Raw genomic sequence first — 24016 nt, forward strand, 5'->3', positions numbered from 1 at the left:
CCTATTCCGACGCTAGCGGAAACCGACAGATGATTAGCCCTACGGTAACAGCGCAGATGGATTTATTTTCTTCCGAGAGGATCATACAGCTTGCCATGGAAGGAGGTAACGCATGGTTGGAAGAATGCAGTAGGAAAGCAGAGGTTCAGAAGCAACAAAGCATCTCCATACGCTTATCTGAAATTTCCACCAATGAATTACATAAGTATTTCTATATTTTTTTATATTTTATTTATATTTTATTTATCAAAATCCCATAACCATTTTAATCTGCCTGACTGAGAATTACAAGGATGACCATAGCTTACTTCAAGCCGACAATCTCCGTGGGATCGACCCTTACTCACGTAAGGTATTACTTGGACGACCCAGTGCACTTGCTGGTTAGTTGCATCGGAGTTGTGAAGAAGTGTTGAGATCACAATTTCGTGCACCACAAAGGCGGAAGGAACACAAGGAATTGAAGATTTGGGAAGTTGGAACCGAAGCGTAGCGTGGCTGACGCATACGCGTGATCAAGCCATCTTTCGACCGATGCATACGCATGACTGATGCGTACGCATGGTGAGTGCATTATCCAAGCGACGCATACGCGTGGCTGACGCGTACGCGTGACAAGCGGCATGTGCGTCATTAAAGAGAAAACGCTGGGGGCAATTTCTGAGCTAATTTCTGGCCCAGTTTCGAGCCCAAATTGAGGATAAGACGCTGGGAATGGAAGACAATCACTACACACTTTAGTTTTAGTTTTAGTTTGAATTCTAGAGAGAGAAACTCTCACTTCTCTCTAGATTTTAGTTTCCTAATTCAATTTCACTTGGATCCTTTAGTTAGATCTGTGTTAATTCGAATTTTAGATTGCCTTAATTTGTAGTTTTCCTCCTCTAATTTCATTTAGTGTTTTTGCTATTCTAGTTATTTTGGATCTTTAATTTGGATCTTGTTGAGATTGATTTCTATTAATGCATTGAGGAATTTCATGTTCATCGTTGTTAATTGCTTTGTTATTGTTAGTTGTTTGTAGTGGATAGCTTTAATTTGAATTATCTTCTCAATTTTATAATGTCCTTCATTTTTTCTCACCAAGTGTTTGAGGAAATGTCTCTTGTAGCTATGGAGTAGATTTTTGCTCTTGGCTTGGGGGTTGAGCAATTGGAGACTCTTGAATTGTCAAAGTCTTTTGTTGATTGATAATTGGAAGTTGCTAGTTAACTTGAATTCTACCAAAGCTAGTCTTTCACTAGGATTTGACTAGGATGTGTGGATTAGAGTCAATTATACCACTTGAATTTCCTTCATTGTTAGAGGTTAACTAACTTGGAGCAATGGACAATTCTCGTTACAATTGATGATGATAATGAGGATCGGAATTCCAATTCTCACCCCTAGCCAAGGTTTTTACATTGATTGATTGTTATTCACCCTTGCTAGCTTGATCTTTTAGCTTCCTTATTTTAATTGTTAATGTTCATTACTCTAATTTCTAGCCATTTACTTTTCTTGCATTCAACTCCAAAAACCCCAAGAGAACCCCTAACCAAGGATGTGCATCTTATGTCAACTCCTAGGGAAAATGACCCGGGATTCTACTCTCGGTTATTGATCTTATTGTTGTGACACATTTTCTAACTTTGACTAGAGGATTAATTGTTGGTTTAGGCTATGCTTACAATGAGATTCTTGATGAATTCATATTTGATGATAAATTCTGGATTGATTTGAGTGGATTTCATCATATAAACCCACATTTATTCACCTAAATAGCATGCTTTTGTGTTTTCTCTCTAAATTGTGCCCAATTATGAAAACATGCTATTTTGTGCTTAATTTAATCAATTTTATTCCACTTTCAATCCATTCGATACCTTGATATTTTTGATGAGTGATTTTAGGTGTAATAGGTAGGAATGACTTGATAAGAGTGGAAAAGAATCATGCAATTGGGAGAAAACATGAAGAAAACAAAGGAGAAAAGCATTTCAGAGTGTGCCCACGCACACTTTCTGTGCCTACGCACAAGGGTCAAAATCTGCAACTGTGCCCATGCACAGCTCTGTGCGTATGCACAGAATGAAAATCAACACATGTGCCCATGCACAACTTCTGTGCATACGCTCAAGTACCAGCACGTGACTTCATTAAAAAGTCACGTGGCTCGCTATTTGAGGGGCTTTTTGGCCCATTTTTGAAGGATTTGATGCTTATAAGGAGGGGCAAGCAACCATATATCATACAATACTCAATACCATACATTATACTACACACTTAGGATAGTTTTAGGGTAGTTTAGTTTAGGTTTTTCTCTCAATTTTCCTTAGGTTTAATTAAGGTTTATCTACAACTTTGTAATTTTTCAATTTTGATCTTGGATCCTAGCTTGTTTCTATTGTAAGTATCTCTTTAATTTTCTCTTTTATCACATTGCTTGTTCTACACTTTCTTATATTTTCATTTCTTTTATCAATATATATAGTTTGACAATTTTGAGTTTGAGTTAATGAATTTGATGTTTGATGGCTTTTATATGTTTGTTTGAGTTGCCTTTGTTGATTTTGATCATTTGTGGTTCATAGCTTTTATCATTTTTCCAATTTTGCCATGTTTTATGATTATGCCCTCTATGTATTTGATGAAATGCCAATTTTGATTATGGGGTAGATATTCACCCCTTGGCTTGGGGAAATGAGTATATGGAATACTAGAGTCATAATGTCCGACATTTAGTGATAATTCTTATGTTGTTAGTTGTTATTGTTTCCACTAACGCTAGCTTCTTACTAAGGTAATTAGTAAGATAGCTAGGATTTGTGGATTAATAACAATTATGCTCACTTGACTTACTCTTCGATGTTAAGGGTTGACTTAGTGCGATTAATCCATCATAATTATCATAGTTGTGGTTATGTCAAGGAAGGAATTCCATAACTCATCCCAAGTCAAGGTTCCATTTATGTTTTGAACCACATTTCATCACTTTAAAGCATTACTTGTCTATGTTACATACATAGTTCTTTAATTTCTTTATTAGTTTATTAATTACAATTTTGGATCGTTCTTTTATTTCTTAATTGTTTGCTTCATTATTGAAAAACCCCCCATTTACTTCCCATAACCAAAATTGTGTGCTCTTAGGTATTAGTTCCTAAGGAGAACGACCCGAGGTTTAACTACTCTCGGTTATTTGAATTAGAAATTTTTGAACTTTGATGGTGGGAGTTGGTTGCTGGTTTGGTCTATACTTGCAACGGAAGTTATTTTAAGTGGAGAAATCCAAATCGGCACTAATTCTCAATCACCAAGTTTTTGGCACCGTTGCCGGGGAGCTAGTGCAATGAATGCTATGACTTTGGTTGTTGTGAATATGTGAATAGTGTGAATAGATACTTTTGGGTTGTTTGATTGTTTTTTTATTAATTAGGATTTTGTTTCTTTTATTAATTGATGTCTTTCGTTTTTGTTTTCAATTTTCTCTATGAGTTATCACCCTCTTGGTTTGGAGTATGGTTGTGATCATTTTATAGGGCTTGATAACTTCAATTTTGGATTGCATCATGGGATTGAAGCATCAATTTCGGAAAGAGCAACCTCCTCCATACTATAATGAGCAAAACCCTCCCCAATATGCATACCCAAACCAAGGATATCATGGATTTCACTTTGATTATGCACCTCTACCACCATATACCTATGACCCATACCCTCAACATAATCCTCAATCACCACATTTTTAAACACTACACCAATAACATCATCCACTTCCTTACATACCACCTCAAAACACCTACCAACATGAGTCACCTCCCACACATACAACCTTTCTCCCAAATAATAGACCTCTTTTTTCACTCCAATATGAAGCTTTTCCACCCTTGACCCAAGACCATCAAGACCTTCAAGCCTTTCTCCAAGTGCAAGAAGGATTCTGAAAGACTCAATGGCGATTCATGGCTACCATATCCAAAGCGGTGAACCATTTGGTCCCACTACGCTCATCCGATTAAGGCATTTCTCTTGAGGAATGTGGAAGATCAACTAAAGCTTGTAGTGAAGAGGAGAGCATGGAGCCATAAGGAAAAGAAGAAGTGTTAGATCATGAATTGAAACAAGAGGGAGAAAGTGGAGCATTTGAACCGGAGGAGAGAAAGGGATAGTTGAGGGAGATTGATCAAGATGTGGAATCCATCATTGATGATTTTTTGTCCACCTTGGTCAATCTTCTTAATGATCTTAATGAACCTCTTTCCATTGAGTTTGAAAGAGATATGAAGGTAGATTTCTCACAACCTTCTTGTTATGACTTGAGTGATGGGGAAGAGGAAGTTGGTGAGAAAGCAATTCCGTTCCAACAGCATATTGAGTAGGTGGCAATTTCATCTATGAACTTCATTAGCCGCCATCAATATGCTATCTTGGAGATGGATTACTAACTTAAGGTCCTTCTTGGGTTGGTACATGGTGGAGAAAGGAGTGTTGGTTGCCAAGAGAATCCAAGACTCTTCAAGAAAGACAATTCAAACTTTGGGATTCAAGCATGGTGTAAAGCGCAATTGAGTGGTTTCCAGAGAGTTGGGGTACTTTAAGGGTGATTTGGAAGTTTGCCCATCCGACTTAAAGTATAGAGATCAACAAGAAGGAGAACGGAAAACTAGAATATAGGATCCCGGAGGACCTATGAAGTGCAAGCTTGGATGGAGATTTAAGGAGGAGTGGAAACACAAGCCACCCTAGCAAGAGTCTCCTCAAAGAGTCTAACTTAAGGACTATAAACTAAAGTACCAGGTGGGAGACACCCCACCATGGTAACATCTTTCTTACCCTTTCTCTTTGTTTATAGTCTTGGTTTATTACATTTTTTTTTGTCATGGTTAGCTTAGGATTAGTTTAATTTTGAGTATAGATAGGTTAATTTTCATATGGATCATGATTTTGTGAAGTTTTGGATGTTTGGGGTTGAAATTTTGTTGAGCTAAGGTAGAGTGCCATAGAATTTGAAGAAAATTTTTTGGAAAAAACAGGGCACTGTGCGTGCACACAACCTTGTGCGTGCACACAAAATCACCAATTTCTGCATCCTGTGCATGCGCACCCATCTGTACGTATGCACACTAGCCTGTGCACCCTCTGTTGAGAGCGCTCGCACGCCTTGTGCGTGCGCATCTCCCTTTGTTTTGCGCTCTCTGTGCGTACACACATGCTTGTGCGTAAGCACACTCCCTTACACTCCTTCTGCTGGGAGCGCTTGCACGCCCTATGCGTATGAACCCCTGCCAATTTCTGCTTCTGTGCGTGCGCAAGGACCCGTGTGCGTGTGCACACATGATCCTTTTCTTAAAAAAAAAAAAGAGTCTTCTGTGCGTACGCACACACTTGTGGGTACGCACATTTCTTAATCCCCTCTCTGCTTAGAGCGTTCGCATACCCTTGTGTGTCCGCTCACGTCTCCTGTTTCACCTAGTGTGCGTACGTACACATGTCTTTGTGTATGCACAAGTGCTGTTTTGGGCATGCTTTTCATTGCCCTTTGAATTAAGCCCCAACGTACTTCCGCCCCCTCCATCCCTCTCTTCTCTTGCTTTTTCTAAGTTTTTCTACTGGTCTTACTTAGTGCTTATTGCATCTCATTTTCATTTTAATAATTATATTCGTTTTGCTTTAGTTATTTGTTAATTGAATAAGTTGCAAGTGTTTGTTTGATGTTGATTGGGTTGCTTCTTGGTTGAATTTCATCAATGCACTTATACTTTGCCTTAAATTACTAGCACCTAATTGGATTTGCACAGTTATATTTTGTTGCATATTAGGTGAAATTTTTATAAGCGCACATTGAATTAAGTGAATTGAGTTGAAATTACTTGTTCAGCATGATTCTTCATATCAAATTCATCACATGACCGGTACTTGTTTCTTGATAATACTTTGCATTTGTTTGAGTAACTTGACTTGATTGTTATCAAACTTGTCACTTTTTGCAACAAGTACCTTTCCCATGTGACTATTTCATTATGTTTCATGATGAAAAAGAAGTTTCTTTTTATTGTTGGATTGGTTATTGTTTATTGTGCTTCTATATCAATTTTGCGCTCTTACTTGCACAATTTCAATATCCAATATCTCAAAATTCAATTCACTTTAATTATGGTTACCTAGGTTTTTTTTTGCCTTCACTCTTGCTTATTCTTTACTTGCACCCTAGGCCACTTAATTGAGGAACACATGCTATTTCTTTTGATTATGTGGTTGCCGTTTTCACCCAGCCAATGTGTGTGTTCTAAACCGTGCACACTTAGGATACACACATTATCTTTCATCATACCACACTCATATGACCTCTTCCTCAATTCATGTTTACTTGTTTTCTACAGCATCCTGAGCTCCAGTGCCTACCAGCTGAAGGTGGAGCCTCACATCTCTTCATCCCCGGATTATGTGCATGCACAGAGGACCGTGCAACGTTTAAGTGTGGGGGTAGATCCGCAATTTTGGGGTGTAAATTTTCTCTTCCTAAACACTTTGTATCATTTTCTTGTTTCGATAGCTATGTTTTTGTGAATAATTGTTTGGTATTTCATTACAATGCACTTCACTTAGTTTGCTTTTATATATATCTTAGCTTGCTTATGGTTTTATAGTAGTAAATATTTGCATGTTGCCTAGTATAGGAAATAATTTTGGTGAAAACAACAAATAAATTTTCAAGAAATCTCTTTCAGGGCATTACATTGATTAGATTTGAAAACTTGTTTTTCAACTTGCTTGAAGTATTTTTCTTATAGAACATAGAAAAGAGCTTGAACAAAACACCTAGTGAGATTTGAGCTTTAATGGTGTGGTTGCATATTTTTAACCAAAAATTTTGTTCTTGTGTGTTATTCTCCTTTTATGATTGTGACCTTAGATTTGATTGAGTCTTTATGTCCTATATTTGATGTTTTGAATGCATTTAGTATGATCGAGGCCATTTTTTTGAAATTAAACTCACTAACCCATATGGCCAACCCTTACATCTACCATTGTAAACCACTTTTGAACCTTTAATTTCCCTTTTGTTCTAATTTTAAGCACATCATTTGCCCTAAGCGAAAAACCAGTAATGTCCATGAATTGTGTCTTTGATTAGCTTGGGTTTGAGGAGTGTGTGTTAATCAAGTATGGGGGGAGGGATTTGTGGGACACATTGGCAGTTAGTTTACTTTGGGTGTTTATTGAGAAAATTTGGAAAAATGGATAAACACTCATACATTTATTACTTAAAACATATGCATTCCTTTTTGATATAAAAAAAATAAAAAAAAAAGAGAAAGAAGAAAAAGAAAAAAAGAAAAAGAAAAAGAAAAGAAAATAAAAATGTAAATAAAGGATGCATATCTGTGTGAATTAGAAAGAAGATGCTTAAGTGAATGTGAAAAGGGAAATGAATGGGAAGTTAGGTTGTTTTCTTTTGTGTAAATAGATTAATATAGGATTAGGTGGGATACTTGAGCTAATCAAAGATCCAATTTACTAAGTCCACTTAACCATATTAATCCTACCCTTACCCTAGCCCCATTACAACCCTCCAAAGACCTCATGATATTTGCATTCAAGCATCAAATATTTGTTGATCGTTAGATGACTAGCAAATCTAAGAAAAACATGATTAAAGGAGCATTTAGTGATTAAGCCCTACACACTGAGCGATTAGAGCGTATACACATCTGGTGAGAGGTTCAATTGCTCAATTCTATGTTTCCATCCCTTATCTCGTGTCTTCTTGTAAGTTGTTGAAATTACTTTTAAAAATTTCAAATCAAATCTTTGGATGTTAATCATATTGCATTAATTCATTGCATTAGCCTTAATGATCTATTTTGGATTGATTGGAGTTCTATTGTTTGTTTTTGTCAAATTTCAATGGGGAACCATAGTATAGATATAGGTAGTTAACATTTAACATAGTTGCATGCATGTAGGTAGATGCATTAAATAAGTTGTTTGTCCTTTTACCATTCACCTTTGATTGTGATTAGCATGAGGACATGCTATTATTTAAGTGTGGGGGAATTGATGAATCTATATTTAATGATAAATTTTGGATTGATTTGAGTGGATTTCATCATATAAATCCACATTTATTCACCTAAATAGCATGCTTTTGTGTTTTCTCTCTAAATTGTATCTAATTGTGAAAACATGCTATTTTGTGCTTAATTTAATCAATTTTATTCCACTTTCATTCCATTCGATGCCTTGATGTTTTTGATGAGTGATTTCAGGTGTAATAGGTAGGAATGGCTTGATAAGAGTGGAAGAGAAACATGCAATTGGGAGAAAACATGAAGAAAACAAAGGAGAAAACCATTTCAGAGTGTGCCCACACACACTTTCTGTGCCTACGCACAAGGGTCAAAATCTGCAACTGTGCCCACGCACAGCTCTGTGCGTACGCACAGGAGAAAAATAGCAAGTGTGCGTATGCACACACCTGTGGGTACGCACAAGTACCAGCGCGTGAATTCATTAAAAAGTCACGTGACTTGCGATTTGAGGGGCTTTTTAGCCCATTTCTGAAGGCTTTGATGCTTATAAGGAGGGGCAAGCAACCATATATCATACCATACTCAATACCATACATTATACTACACACTTAGGATAGTTTTAGGGTAGTTTAGTTTAGGTTTTTCTCTCAATTTTCCTTAGGTTTAATTAAGGTTTATCTACAACTTTGTAATTTTCCAATTTTGATCTTGGATCCTAGCTTGTTTCTATTGTAAGTATCTCTTTAATTTCCTCTTTTATCACATTGCTTGTTCTACACTTTCTTATATTTTCATTTCTTTTATCAATATATACATAGTTTGACAATTTTGAGTTTGAGTTGATGAATTTGATGTTTGATGGCTTTTATATGTTTGTTTGAGTTGCCTTTGTTGATTTTGATCATTTGTGGTTAATAGCTTTTATCATTTTCTCAATTTTGCCATGTTTTATGATTATGCCCTCTATGTATTTGATGAAATGCCAATTTTGATTATGGAGTAGATATCCACCCCTTGGCTTGGGGAAATGAGTATATGGAATACTAGAGTCATAATGTCCGATATTTAGTGATAATTCTTGGGTTGTTAGTTGTTACTGTTTCCACTAACGCTAGTAAGATAGCTAGGATTTGTGGATTAATAACAATTATGCTCACTTGACTTACTCTTGGATGCTAGGGGTTGACTAAGTGAGATTAATCCATCATAATTATCATAGTTGTGGTTATGGCAAGGAAGGAATTCCATAACTCATCCAAGTCAAGACTCCATTTATGTTTTGAACCACATTTTCATCACTTTAAAGCATTACTTGTCTATGTTTCATACATAGTTCTTTAATTCCTTTATTAGTTTATTAATTGCAATTTTGGATCGTTCTTTTATTTCTTAATTGTTTGCTTCATTATTGAAAAACCCTCTTTACTTTCCACAACCAAAATTGTGCGCTCTTAGGCATTAGTTCCTAGGGAGAACGACCCGAGGTTTAACTACTCTCGGTTTTTTGAATTAGAAATTTTTAAACTTTGATGGTGGGAGTTGGTTGCTGGTTTGGTCTATACTTGCAACGGATGTTATTTTAAGTGGAAAAATCCAACCCGGTGCAATTCCCACTCATAAATTCTATTAGCGAATTCTAGACTGACACTAATCCTTGCGTCAAACACTCCATTTGTGCGAAGCCTTGATTTTCACTCGCACACCATTCTTTTTCTTCTTCATTTATCTTCTTCTCTATCACAACCCCCTATTCCATTCTTCTCTGCCATGTTCTTATTTACTTCTAAGTTTTGTTTAATTTTTCTTTTTCTTAATTTTTGTTGAGTTAGTTTAATCCTGTTTGGTTAGTTTAGTTTTAGTAATTCTGTTACGTTAGATTAATTTTTCTAGTTAATTAATTTTTTTAGTTAATTGTTTAGTTAGATTGGTTTGCTAATTAGTTGATTCTAGGTTGTCAAATTAGTTATTGTTAGTTGCTGTTAGTTTAATTTAGTTTCATAGGTTTTGCATTGTTACTGTAATGTGTTTAGAATTATTCTGAGTCTAATGGTTGATGATAAATTCATTGTTTTCTTGCTGTTTTTCTAAATTTGCTGCTAGAATTGGTTGATTTGTTTTATATTGTTCATTCTTGATATGGCTGTCAATTTAGCTAAGGTATTGTGATGAAAGTGTTTGGCACTATGCTGAAATTGCTGTGAAACTGTGCTAAACCCAATTGATTAATTGTCTAACTGTATGAATTACTGCTGTTATGCTGAGATACACTGCTGCTTTTGTTTTATTGGGTTGCATTTTGAGAATTAGTGTTGCAAGGTCCTTATTGACGATATTCTGTATTGATGTGACCTTGTACCAAATGACTATCAAATGGCCTCAAAAGCTTTTTAATAAAATATTTTTGGTCAATCTCTTGCTTCAATGCTTGTTTTTCTAGAATTTTACCTAAATGCATTGAAGTGACTGTTTTCAATCTCTAAGTGATAAAAAATTGTGCATTTTACATGTTTGAGGTTTCTTTTGCCTATTATTGCAAGTTGATACATTTTGACCTATGTAACTCATATGCTTCACTTTCTTTATGCTTAATTGGTTTGGGTTACATTAGGCATGAAATTTTCCATTTTTCATATCAATCTTGCAATATTAGTGCTTGAAAGCATTGATGATTGAATATGTATTGTTTTAAAGTTTTTCTTGTTTATTAATCATCAATTGCTTATGCTTATGCCTTGATGATATGTTGACTCTTATTTTTTGACTATGTACACTACACATACTTTAAATCATTCATTTTGGCATAATGCATAATTTGTGAAGTTAGAATGTGAGCTTGTCTATTTTTATCTTTCTGAAAAATTTTCAAGTTCTAAGGGCCATGTTTGGTATGTTACATTACAACTAACTCTTTTTTCACTAACCTCTTTTCTTTTCCTAAGTACATAGCAACCATGTTTTCATACTTTTTGGTTAAATAGGCAATGCGATGAATTGTCAACCATGTTTCATAATTTTACTTATACATCCAATCAATTTTCTTTCCTCCCTCCACTTTCACAAATACTTGGTTATTCGCCTAAGTTCTTATGCTTCTTGTTGATTGCTTGTTGCTTTAACTTGCATATTTATCTTTAAAGCCTCTTAGATACATTAAAATAAGTGAGGATATGTGCACTTTGTGTAGTTATAACATAGCTTTCAAGTGCTAGTGCGTGAATTCTAAACTACGCGCAAACATAGAATTCACTCACTTGCTTTCATCAAAGTCATGAACTAATTAACTCACTTTATTTTAGTGATTATTACCTTATTCTGACAATCTATACTTCCTTATGTTAGAATTCACGTGTCTTAATATATTATGCTCTATATTTTTCAGGATGAGTAATCCTAAGCAACAAGGAAAGTAGAAGAAGGAACTAGGGGTGTGCATGGCCCGGCCCGACCCGAAGGTCCGGCCCGGTCCCGAACACTTTAGGGGCTAATTTGGTGTGATTTCATCGGGTCTAGGGCCGGGTAAGGGTCTCAAAAATAGACCCGGTCATTATTTTGGGTCGGGTCCGGGCCATAGCTCGGGTCACCCGAAATCGGCCCGGTGACCCGGTCACCATACACAATAAATATTTTGTATTATTAGTGATGGATGATGGCTATTATTATGTAGAATTTAAGTATTGTAAACCTTAATATTTTGTGTTATTAGTCATTATATATAAGACTATAAGTTAATGTTTTATATTTAAAATGCATAAGACTTTAGAATAATGCATAATATTGTGTTATTTGTATTTATTTAAATATTTGGTGTTATTAGGCAATATTAATATTATTGATTATGGTTATGCTTTAATTTAGAGAAGAGTTGGTTCTTGTTATATTTTTCTAAGTGAATTTTACCATGTCAAATAATGGTTGGAGTCTTACAAATTTGGATATTTTTACATGCTAACTTACAAGAAGGTATCAAGGTAATATAATGTTAACGGCCCGGTTTTCACCCGGTTTTCACCCGGTATAGTTGTGGCCCGAAAGGGTATAGGTTTCATTGGGTCTAGGGTCGGGTTCGGGTCTCATAAATGGGCCCGGTACATATTTCGGGCCGGGTCTGGGTCACATCAAACCCGGTTTCACCCGGCCCATGCACACCCCTAGAAGGAACATACCGCAATGGATAGAGAAGGGAGAGAACACCTCCTAGTAGCAGCACCACCACCATCATCACAGTTAATCCACCGTATTGTCTTGAAACTTTCTCGGAGGAGGAGCATGATCCACTAGTTGAAGGTGGAGTCGGGTAGAGCTCCAGTATTGTCTTGATTGCACGGAGGATTGTGCATATTTTTAAGTGTGGAGAGGTCGAGCGACCAGATTAGCTGTTGGGTGAAACATTTTCCTTCTGAACACTTGTATTTTGATTTTTTTTATTATGATTTTTGGATGTTTACTAGTACTTAACTATTTTGATTTACCTTTTTATTGCACTTTGTTAGTTGGGTTGTATATTTTTTATAGTTATCTATTCTAGTTTTGCATATTTTTCTTTCTTTAATATGGTTTGTATATATCTTTAGCTTTTAGTTGTGATTAGATAATGTGCTAATTGGACTTAGTTTACTTTCCTATATGCATATGATAATTTGGATTCATAGAGAATAGAAAAAGAATCTAAGATTTTGATTTTTTCATCTAATCACATTATATATATATATATATATATATATATATATATATATATATATATATATATATATATATATATATATATATATATATATAAAATAAGCTTAGTTAAAATAATTAATTTTCAAGACCATTTTTTTATAGGGCATCCTATTGATTTGAGTTGAAAGTTTTTTATCGAACATGCTTGAAATTTAATTGTGGAACATAGATTAGAGCTAGAACACACAACCAAGTGAGATTTGAGCTTTAACGTGTGGTTGCATCATATTAACCACTATTTTATTCTTGTGTGTGTTATTCTCTCTTTATAATTACAATGTTTGACTTGTTTAATTCTTTATGTCTAATACTTTGTTTATGAATGCATTTACATGATTGAGGCCTTTACTTTATTTTAACTCACTTACCTAAATGGCTTTGCCCTTTTATCTTCTATTGTTAACTAATCTTGAGTCTATTTAACCCCATTTTCTTACTTTTAGCACATCACTATCCCTAAGTAAAAAATAATAAATGTCCTTAATTTGGATCTTTGATTAGTTTAGGCTAGTGATAGTGTACATCATCTAAGTATAGAAAAATTTAGGAACATTGGTAGATAGAAAGAAAAAAAATGGGTATTTTACATTTTTGTTGAAATTTTGGGAATTGGATACGTACTCATGCATTGAATGTTGAACCATATGCATTAATCTTTTTGTATATATTATGCTATTGAAAAAAAAAAGAAAAAAAGAAAAAAAAAGAGAAATTAATAAAAAGGGGACAAATGCCACCCCAAAAAGAAAAGTCTAATGAAATAAATACATATGTGATATGAATTGAAAGAATGCATGAGTGTGTGAAAAAGTGAATAATGGGTAGTTAGATTTTGCATTTGAATTGAATAGGTTATTGTAGGTTATGTGTAACTTTAAGTTAATCAAATATTCAAATTCTAGTCCACTTGACCATATATAATCCTACCTTGACCCTACCCCCATTACAATCATTGAAAAGTCCTCATGTTACTTGTATGTATATATTGAATAATTTTTTATTGTTAGGAGAAAAATAAGTCTTGAAAAGCAAGATTAGAAGAAAATTGAGTGAATCAATCCTATATACTTGAGCGATTAGAGAATATACACATCTGGTGAGGGGTTCGATTGCTTAATTCTATGTTTTCACCTTTTATGACTTCTTATCTTGCAAGTTATTATATATCTTAGAGCTCAAATGGATTTATGAGATTGCATTGGTTGCTGTATTGTTTAAGCCCTCTATGTTTACATGTTTTCTTGGAAATTGATTTGTTTTTACCAAGTAGATATAAATAGATACAAGTAGATAGATAGATAGATAGAAATAGATAGAATAGATATACATAGTTTACTTTTAATAAATGTTGAATATCCCTTGATCTTGTCTTTTTTGATATTTAGCATGAGGACATGCTATTGTTTAAGTGTGGGCAGGTTGATAAACCCATATTTTATGATTATTTTTGGGTTGAAATGAGTGGATTTTATCAACTTATCTTGCACTTATTCATTGAAAATGCATAATTTTGTGAATATCTCCTAATTGTGCTTAATAGTGAAAAATATGCTTTTTATGCTTCAAAATTGCTAAATTTAATTCATCATTATCCCATTCGATGCCTTGATATGTTTGTTTGAGTGATTGAAGGTTTACAAGGCAAGAATGACTTGAAAAAAATGGAGAAAAAGCATGCAAAAATAGAGAATTCATGAAGAAATGAAGATTGGAGATTTTCATAGTTATGCATATGCATGGGAGATGCATACACATGACCCCAATCTCATGCCTTACTAAAAATGGCACATGACTCGCAATTTCTAGCCCAATTTTGGCCAAATCCAACTCATTTTTGAAGCATTTGAAGGCAAGAATCAAGGGGGATCAACCAAGTAGGGAAGGAGGTAGTAGTTTAGAAATTATGTTTTAGGTTAATTCCTAGAAATTTAGGATTTTTAGGTTAAATTCTTCTTAAATTTAGGTTTTAATCTTGTTTTAGTTTAGTTTTCTTTACATTATCTTATTTTATTATTTTAATTCACTTAGTTTTACTTGTTAATTCTTTATTTTGTCAATTTAGTTTATGAACAATATTTAGCTTTAATTTTCTTTAATGCAATTGATGTTTTTTCATGTTTATTGTTGCTTAATTGAGTTGTGATTATTGTTTTCTTGTTTTGGTAGTTATAGATTTTATAATTCTTGCAACTTACCATGCTTTTTCTTTTATGCATTTCAAGTATTTGTTAAAATGACTCCTTTAATTTTAGAGTAGATTTTTATATTCTCGGCTTGGAATTGAGGTCTTAGGTGACTTTGAGTCATTAATGTTCAATATTGATTGGTAATTTAGGGTTGTTAGTTAGTTTTGTTTTCACTAAGCTAGTCTTTCACTAAGTCTAATTAGTGAGTTAGTTAGGACTTGTGGATTAAGATCAATTATGCCTATTTGACTTTTTTCCGATGTTTGGGGATGAGGAAGTGGGATTAACTCTTCTTAATTACCATATTTGTGGTCAATGACTTAGATAGGAACCCTTGACTCTCAGTCCTTGCCAAAATATTTTTTAGCACTTAAATTTTTATTTACGCTTTATCTTTCTTGTCATTTAAATGGTTGTCTTTTGCTTTTCAAACCCCTTTTTCTCATAACCAATGATGTGCACACCTCACTACAATTCCTTTGAGAGACGATCCGAGATTTAAAACTCTCAATTTTTATTGATTTGACTTCGTGACAAACAAATTAAACTCTAACACGGGTCATTTGTTGGTTTAGAACTATAATATTGACGAAGCAATTGTTATTGAGAAAATTCTGAACCGACATCTAGCCCGCGTCATTAAGTTTTGACTAATTAAGGTAGGAGCTTTTCTAAAAAATTATTTTATTTCAAGAAATTGTTATAAATCGATGTCATTGTAAAAAAAAATATTTTTTGATGATTGTGCGAGTCTTATGGATTAAATTGAGCTATGCTGGATAAATGCGATTGATTAGTATTTAAATAGAATGTGGTTGTATTGTGCGACTAATTTGTAAAGTTGAATTGTTTGTGGTTATGAACTGTGATTAATTTACTGTTTAATTGAGAAGGCTGGAGAATATGACTTTTAACTGATTATGTTGAGTTGGTTGTGTTAAATGATAAACTGAATTATGATAAGATGATTAATTGAGAATTTTTTGTTGGATATTATTGAAAGGAGATTGATTTGTGGCTATAAATGGTATGTTGAGAAAGCGTTGAGAGATGTTAGTTTGGAAGGAACCCTTGAAGGGTGAAAAGGTCCAAAATTTTTATAAGAATTTGAGTAAAAATTGAATAATAATAATAATGGAAACTAGTGCTATTTTCATATAAACTAGAAATTTTGTTTTGAAATTTTATTTGAAACTTTTGATTGAAGAATTATGTTTTGAGAAATTTTTAGTGAATTTAAAGCATTTGAATTTGATTGGTGATATGAAATATTTTTTTAGTTTTTTTGGGAAAGTCTTAAGCTAAAGAAATAAAGTTGAAATTAGTTTTGGGTACTTGATTAAACAAAAATGAGTTTTGTTTGATTAATTTTGATCAAAGGACTATATTTTTGTGGAATTTTAGAGAAATCTAAAGTAATGGAAGTAAACAGAATAATTAACTTATTTAAATTTGAATAATCATGGAAAGGATTATGTTTTTGGGGTATTTTAGCAAATTTAAAGTAATTGTTTAAGAATAAAATGATTATGTTCAATTAAAATTTTGACTCTTGGGAAAATTTTGCAAGTTTGATTAAAGAAAAGGTTTTGGGTCATGTGAATGTTTGAATGTTGTTTTGGACTGTTAAGCCTCTCCAGCGAGTTTGTAAATTCCTGCAATCGTCATATGGAGTCTGAGAACTATTTTTAAATCTTTGAATATGCTGGGGTGAATAAAACAGATTAAATTGAGTAATTCTCTGATAAAAATTTTGTTAAATAAAATATTTTGATGTTATGTATATATGTAAAATTGACTTTTACTGTGATATAAGATGTTGCTCAGTGTTACGGTAAACAAGTAAGGTTAAGAATTTCCTCTCTTGTCGTATCGAAAAATTGGATAGAAGGTTGATGATTCGCTTCAGTTTGATTCCCAACTATGGTGAGGACAGTGGTTTCATCCCTCTCATGGCTTGAGGATAATTATCCTTGTGATGAATGAGAATATAATGAATTATGATTTTGATTTTGATTATGATATTGGCTATGATTGATTGTGATTATGATTGAAAAGTGTGACGGACACTATATTCCAAAAGTGTGGCAGGCACTATATCCCAGCATTCTCTTTGATTGTGAAGTGTGGCGGGTACTATATCCCAAGAGTGTGGCGGATACTATATCCCAGATAGCGCTTCCTCCAGTGAGATGGTGGAAAGTTGAGCATTTCCTTCTTTATGTTCCTCCTGGAGAAGCACGACAGAGAGACAATGTTCGGGTTAGCTACCGGATGTGTCAGATTCTAGCATTTTTAACCGACAAGTGAGCTCACGGCTAGTAGGACAGGCATGCATCATACTACATTTGTTTGAAATTACTTAGGTCTGCATAATTACTTGGTTTGCCTAACTGATATTTTGTCAACTGCTAATTCTACTACTCGTCATAATTATTTTCTATGTGTGATTATTTGATTGTCTATCAAATTACTTGTGATTATAACTTGTTGGTTCGGATTATGGTGGAGTGTTGTGGTGTATTTTGGGCCGGAGGCCGTGTTTGATTTGAGTTATATCTCTTGATGTGTTGTGGTGTATTTTAGGCCGAAAGCCGTGATTGTTTGAGGAAAAGGCCGTGTTTGATTTGAGTTATATCTCTTGATATGTTGTAGTGTATTTTGGGCCGAAAGCCGTGATTATCTGGGCCGGAGGCTGTGATTGGGTAAGTTATATGTCTTGGTAAGTTTGGTAAAAATTAATATGCATGGATGTATTTGTTGAGGTTAAAATTATAGTGTATTTTAAAATTTCTCTGGTGAGATCGTGCGGTTAGATTCTCACCCCTATAGTCCTATTTTTTTTTTAGAAAACGAACGGAAAGTTTATGAAAATTTTTTCAAGCTTCTGGTTGTACTTTATTTATTTTTACTAGATTTTTTCTCGCCCTTGTTATCGATATTTATATCTTGTAAAGAGGGATAGGAGTTGTAATTTTATGATATGACTTTGTATATATACAAACACTTGTATAAGTTTTCTTGTAATTGTAAATGTATTGAAATGTAAAAGAGTTGTGATGAATTGGATGTATTTATATATGCATGCTTGTTTAAAAAGGAAAAATATTTTTGGTTTTTCAAAAAAAGTCAATATAGTTTTTAGGTAAAGCCTCCTACTTATTATTATTTATATATAAAAGTTGTCGTAGTATCCTTGTTATCAGAGTATTGCAACCGAAAGCATGACACTTTGGTGGTGACGAGGGTGTTACATTAAGCGCCACATATGTCTCTTCCTTTAAGTTTGGTGAGGAAAAATGACGGAAGAGCCGCCATGACTCACGATAGACAAGGATAAGGACGGGTCTATTTTTTTGATAGGAATTGCCTTCTCCTATTTTGGAGTAGACAAGGAATGGGTTAGATATTTATTCTAAAGATTTTAATATTTTAAAATAATTTTTTTAGTTACAAAAAATTCTTAAATTGTGATAAATAAATAACTTGTTACAGACAAAATTGAATTTTGTTACAAATTAATTTTTTATTACAAAATAATTAGATTTTTAAAACAAATAAATATTTTTACAAAATATTTTGAACTATTGCAACAACTTAATCTTTTGTTAGAAATTAAACATTATAAAATTTTTCAACAAAATACTAATTCGTTACAAAAGCCAACATAGTTTATAACAAAAAAATTAAGTTGTTACAAAATATTGTTATTATATAACAAATAATTAATTTTTGTTAAACAAATTTTTTGTAATAATTTTAAATTTAACACAAAATTTTTAATACAAATACTCTATTTTTGTTATAATGTCTAAAATTCATACAAACTTATTTACGTATAAAGTTACCTAACAATTACATCAACAAAGAAACTAGAATCGAAAAAGTCATATATACTGGATTTAGAGCCGAAGAAATTGATTTGATAATATTATTTTAATTTTAATTTGATTAGAATTTAATTTTGATTTGTTATTTATTTTTGTTCTATTAGGTTTTAATTTATATTTAAATATTTTAATTTTAAAAAATATGATTTTTAATTTTAAATATATAAGAAAGAAGATTTGACACATAATATCTAAAAAGAAAAATTCTTTATGCTAACAAATTTTAGTATTTTTGGTTATCATTTAAAATGTATAAACATTAAATTGTATTTAATAAATAAATTTTACTAATTTATATGTGTAAATTTTAAAAAATGAGTGCAAACGGTATTAATTTACGTGTGTAAATTTTGATAAATATAAATACAAATTATATATTTTTTGTATACACAAAATTCTTGTAAATATGAATATAAATTATTGCTAGTAAAAATGATAATATTTTTTAATTATATAGTATTATTTATCTAAAAATAATTATTATAATTATTTTATTAAATTTATATAAATAATAATTAATTAAAAGATAAATAACGATAGATATTTGCATTGTAAAATATTTTACAGTCAAAATCTTTAAACCAACCTGACTTCCAAAGCTTATAAACTTCAATCAATTGAGATCCGGAAAAACTATCAAAAGTACCCATGAAGTTTATGAATGCTGACAAAAGTACCCATAAACTAAGGAAATTAACGCTGTACCCATGAAAGATGGGTTCCGTATGACAAAAGTATCCAAATCCTAATTTTTTGTTGATTTTTTAATAAAATTCCTAAACTACCCTACCCTAACCCCATTCTACCGTCACTCCCTCTCTTCTCTTCTTCCTCTCTCCTCACTTATCCCTAAAAAACCCTCACAGAATCACAGAAACTCTCCTCCTACCTCCTCATTGCCGTCCGCCACCCACCTACTCCATTACCGCCAATCTCTTCCCCTCTCACTGCTTCTCCCTCTCACTATTAAGGTGACTACAACACCTTCATCGCACACCTATGACCCAACCTGATGAGAATACTACCATGGCGCGCTTGTTGCAGCCGATGAGAACGTCGTCGTGGCACGTCTGACCCAGCCGAGGAGAACACTGTCGTCGCACACTTGAGAAGAGAGAGGGGTCGTGGTACTCTTGCATGCAGAAAGCGGGTTCGGTAAAGAGAAATCAGAGAAGAAAGGGAGGCGGCATTGTGGATGGAGGTTCTGCCATTGACGATGTTACAGTCGGCCGGCGAAGAAAAATGTATTTCTTTTTTTTAAAACATTTTTATTTTATTTTTCTTCTTTTCAGAAATTGATTTAGTTACTACTAAAATGATACTGTTCTATTTTTTTTTAAATCTGCTTCTATTTTTTATGAAGGCTGAGATTGATTTACAGAAGATCCAGTTGATGACTACTTCTACTTCTGATTTTTGCTGAAATAAATTTCAAATTGGATGAATGGATTTGTTGATTTTTTATGGTTGATGGCTTTTTCTATTTCTAGTTTTGTTAAAGTGAATTGAAATTGGATGAATGGATTTGAAAATTTTTATGTTTTGAGTATTTTTTGGTGTTTGATTAATTTGGTTTGGGTATGGATTATAAACTTATGGGTGAATCGGTTGAGGTTCGATTCTCTACCACCACCACCACTACCATTGATTTTGGTCTGATTTGTTGTAGGAGTAGTTTTAGACTCCATGGCAAGAGTTGGTGCAAATTGAGTTATGAAAGGTTGAAAAAGTGAGTTGATGTTGAATGTATGGTAGTTTATGAATTTTATTAAAAAATCAACAAAAAATTAAGGTTTGGATACTTTTGTCATACGGAACCTATCTTTCATAAGTACAACGTTAATTTTCTTAGTTTATGGGTACTTTGTCGTAAACTTCATGGATACTTTTGGTAGTTTTTCCTTGAGATCCCAACATAGATAAGGTAAAGGGCATTTGAAAAAATAATCTAAACTTATTTGATTTAAACGAAGGAAAAAATTATTAATTATAAAATTTTGCTAATTTATATCCTAAAAATAATACAGATTAAACATATCATAAAAAAATATTTTATAAAAATTAATTTTTTTACGTTTTTAATATATTAAAAAATTTTATTATTACACATTTTAAAACACAAATTAATATAAAGTACATTAAATGGAATCAAAACTCAAAAGAATATACCCTTTTGCAAGACCCAATCTTCAATCATTGCTTTAGCATTCAAAGGCTGGTCAGCAGGCAAAAGATGGCCACCACCCAAGACGACAACATTGGTGAGTGACTTCCATTGTTGGACATACCCAGCAAGCTCTCCATTCACCTTCCATATCTTCCTCTCTGCATTCACATACTCCACAATCCCTTCCCATTTCATAGTATTCACCCATGCCTCAGTTTGCACCGGACCAGCAGTCAAATCATATTGACCTTGGTACAACAACACCCTAATAGCATTGCTCCTCAACAACCCTTCTACCCTAAACTTGACACTCTTCATTATATCACCTTGGAACGCTGCTCTAATATCATTACTGGACACTTTAAAGACTTGTGATTCGTTCACTCCCAATGCCTTCTTCACTTCAGCTATATTCATGAATTGATTAATCCAATCTTGATAGTGATAAGGATGATCTTTCCTTGTGTAATCATACAAAGTAGCCAGCCCTGACATGTTTTGCAACTTCCCCTGGAGTCTTCCCCATGCAGTCGTTGCTTCACTCCAGTTCCCAATCTGTGCCAACCTAACTACTTCCAGTTGATCCTTCTCCAACTCACTCTTTTGCCTCTCATTGATCAGACCCACATAATAAGCATTAGCCGGTTGCGTGCGTGATTGGGTCACTGCCTCAATTATTCCATTCCCGATAGCCACACCAACAAGATTCACTCTTTTAGAAGCATGCAACTGTGCATTTCTTTTCAATATGTAATTTCCAGTTGTAGACGCATACTTTCCTCCATAACTTTGGCCAACAATATAAATAGGGCGGTGTTTGTAAACAGGATCAAGTCGAAGAAACGTTGTAATAGCAACATAAAGGTGTTTGGAAATACCTTCTTGATTTGTTGGGATCTCTTGAGGTGATGAGGCTATACTGAATCCAGTGCCAATGGGGTTATCAAGAAAGAGAACGCCAAAGAACCTGTTCCAAGCACCAGGGTTGGGTTCAAGGGTGATGGATTCTGTGATACGCCATGGTCCAACCTCATAGAGGTTGCCAATCATGGAGGAGGTTCCAGGGCCACCTTGGAGCCAAATGAGAAGTGGCGTTCTGGAGAGAGGTAAGGTTGAGTTTTGAGCTTCATATAAAGCATAGAAGATTGCAGAAGAAGACGTGGTAGCTACTGGAAGGTAACCAGATTTGGTGGGGTGAGCTTCTTCGGGGAATGGATTGTTGGAGTTTGAAGAAGGTAAGACATGGGCTTGAATGGTGAAGCAGAAGCACAAGGAGATAACAATGGAGATAAGGAAGAAGATGAAGGAATCCATCCTTGTTATATATGCTTTTCGAGTATAATTTCAGGGAAGCTACTTAGTTTATTATATAGGCTATTATGGGTAACAAGAATGGTACTAAGATTTGTTAGTCTTTTTTGCAATTTTATAGTTTGTAATCAATTTTTTTATTTTATTTATTTATTTATTTATTTATAATTTGATTCCTCTCTATTGATGCTACGTCGTTCTGCATTATTGTTGGTCCATAAGTATTGAAGAAAAATCTTCTCATGTATTTATAAACCAATAATATTATAATATGTGTGCTTTCATCATATATGTGATTATTTTATTCCTGAAATTAAATCAAATTGAGAATAGGATGAGATGGATTAAAAAACAAGAGATAAAATTGAATTAGTAATTAAAAACTAGATAAACAAATTTGCTAAAAATGGAGTAAAGTCTAAAAGATTAATCATTACATAAATTAAATAAGTAATTGATTGGTCTTCTGATTCGGAGAAATTAAATTAGTCTTTTTGAAAATTTTAAGTTAGACTCTTATAAGTTATTATAGAAAAAAGTATGAAATAAAAATTTATAAATCTGCTGTAAATTTTTTCAAGATTATTTTTTGAGTAACACATGTTTCTTAAGGATTAGATTAAGATAGATTATTAACTAGAAAATCTTTATAAAATACATATAAACATTTTAAATTTTCAATATAGATGTTACATATTTATTAAAATAAAATATTTAAAATTTTTACTAATAAAAATTTGTATTAGCTAAATTCTTATTATTTTAATTATACTTTTCTTTTTTGGAACTAGAATTATACTTACGTACTGACATATCTTTCTATGTTTTGAACTTGGGGCTGTGAGTGTCTTGGACCCTACCAAGTCCCAATCCAACTGTCTTTGAAAAAAAATAAAAACAAACGTGATTAAAAACTTGCTCTCGTAAGTCGTAACCAACTACCATAAACATTAAAGTCTAGCGTTGCAACGATAATTTATTTGTCGGAAAATATGTAAGAGTCTCGCTAAATAGATAATGGAATATCTCTATAATATCTACAATAAACTATTTATTTAACCCAATATAAATTAAAAATAACAACCAATCCACATTTTAACCTAATTTCAAATAACCCATTAAATTTTATTTTAATCATAACCATTCAAATCCTAATCAAATTTACCCCAATCCTATTGTTCTTCTCTAACGGCAACCCTTTTCACCAAACCCTCGCCGTCCCTGACCATCCCACTGCCGCATCTCCATCGGCCCAGACCTGTCCCACACGACTCATCCTCTAATAGCGCCAACTAGACCCCCGAGACTCGCCGTCCATCAGCACTGTACAGGACCCCCGCAGCTCACCCTCCATCAGCGTTGAACAGGAACACCACGGGTCACCCCCAACGGCGCCGCACCAGACCACCGCGACGCACCCTTCTTCAGCGGCGACCAGACCACGCGTTTCACCCTCCAGAGCGCTCCTCTTCCGTCGCCGGCAGAACTCAATGTGGTCGCCCCCTGTTTCCCGTTGCGGGTGTCACTGTTACGGCCCCAAAATGCCAAACGTCGTCCATAAACAACTGGAGGTTAGTGGGTTGATTTTTTTATGTGATTATAACTGTTTCTATTGCTACTAGTTTTACATGCAATGAATTTTGTTGAGGTGTTTGATTGTTCATAGTGAAAAAATTAATTGTTGCAACTTCACTATACCGGGACGTGTATAATATGTTGAAATGA

General features: G+C 33.6%; 1 protein-coding gene across 1 annotated transcript in view; it reads right to left on the reverse strand.

Moving 5' to 3' along the window:
• Positions 1-22572, reverse strand: part of LOC112779912 (serine carboxypeptidase-like 50) — a 55277-nt gene extending 32705 nt beyond the window's left edge. The window contains exon 1 of the mRNA XM_025824267.3: positions 20901-22572. Coding sequence (XP_025680052.1) covers positions 20969-22294 — 1326 coding nt within the window. The 5' untranslated portion in view covers positions 22295-22572 and the 3' untranslated portion in view covers positions 20901-20968. The remainder of the gene's footprint in view (positions 1-20900) is intronic.
• Positions 22573-24016: the final 1444 nt, after the last annotated feature.

Source organism: Arachis hypogaea, chromosome 19 (genome assembly GCF_003086295.3).
Source record: "Arachis hypogaea cultivar Tifrunner chromosome 19, arahy.Tifrunner.gnm2.J5K5, whole genome shotgun sequence".
Lineage (NCBI taxonomy): Eukaryota > Viridiplantae > Streptophyta > Magnoliopsida > Fabales > Fabaceae > Arachis > Arachis hypogaea.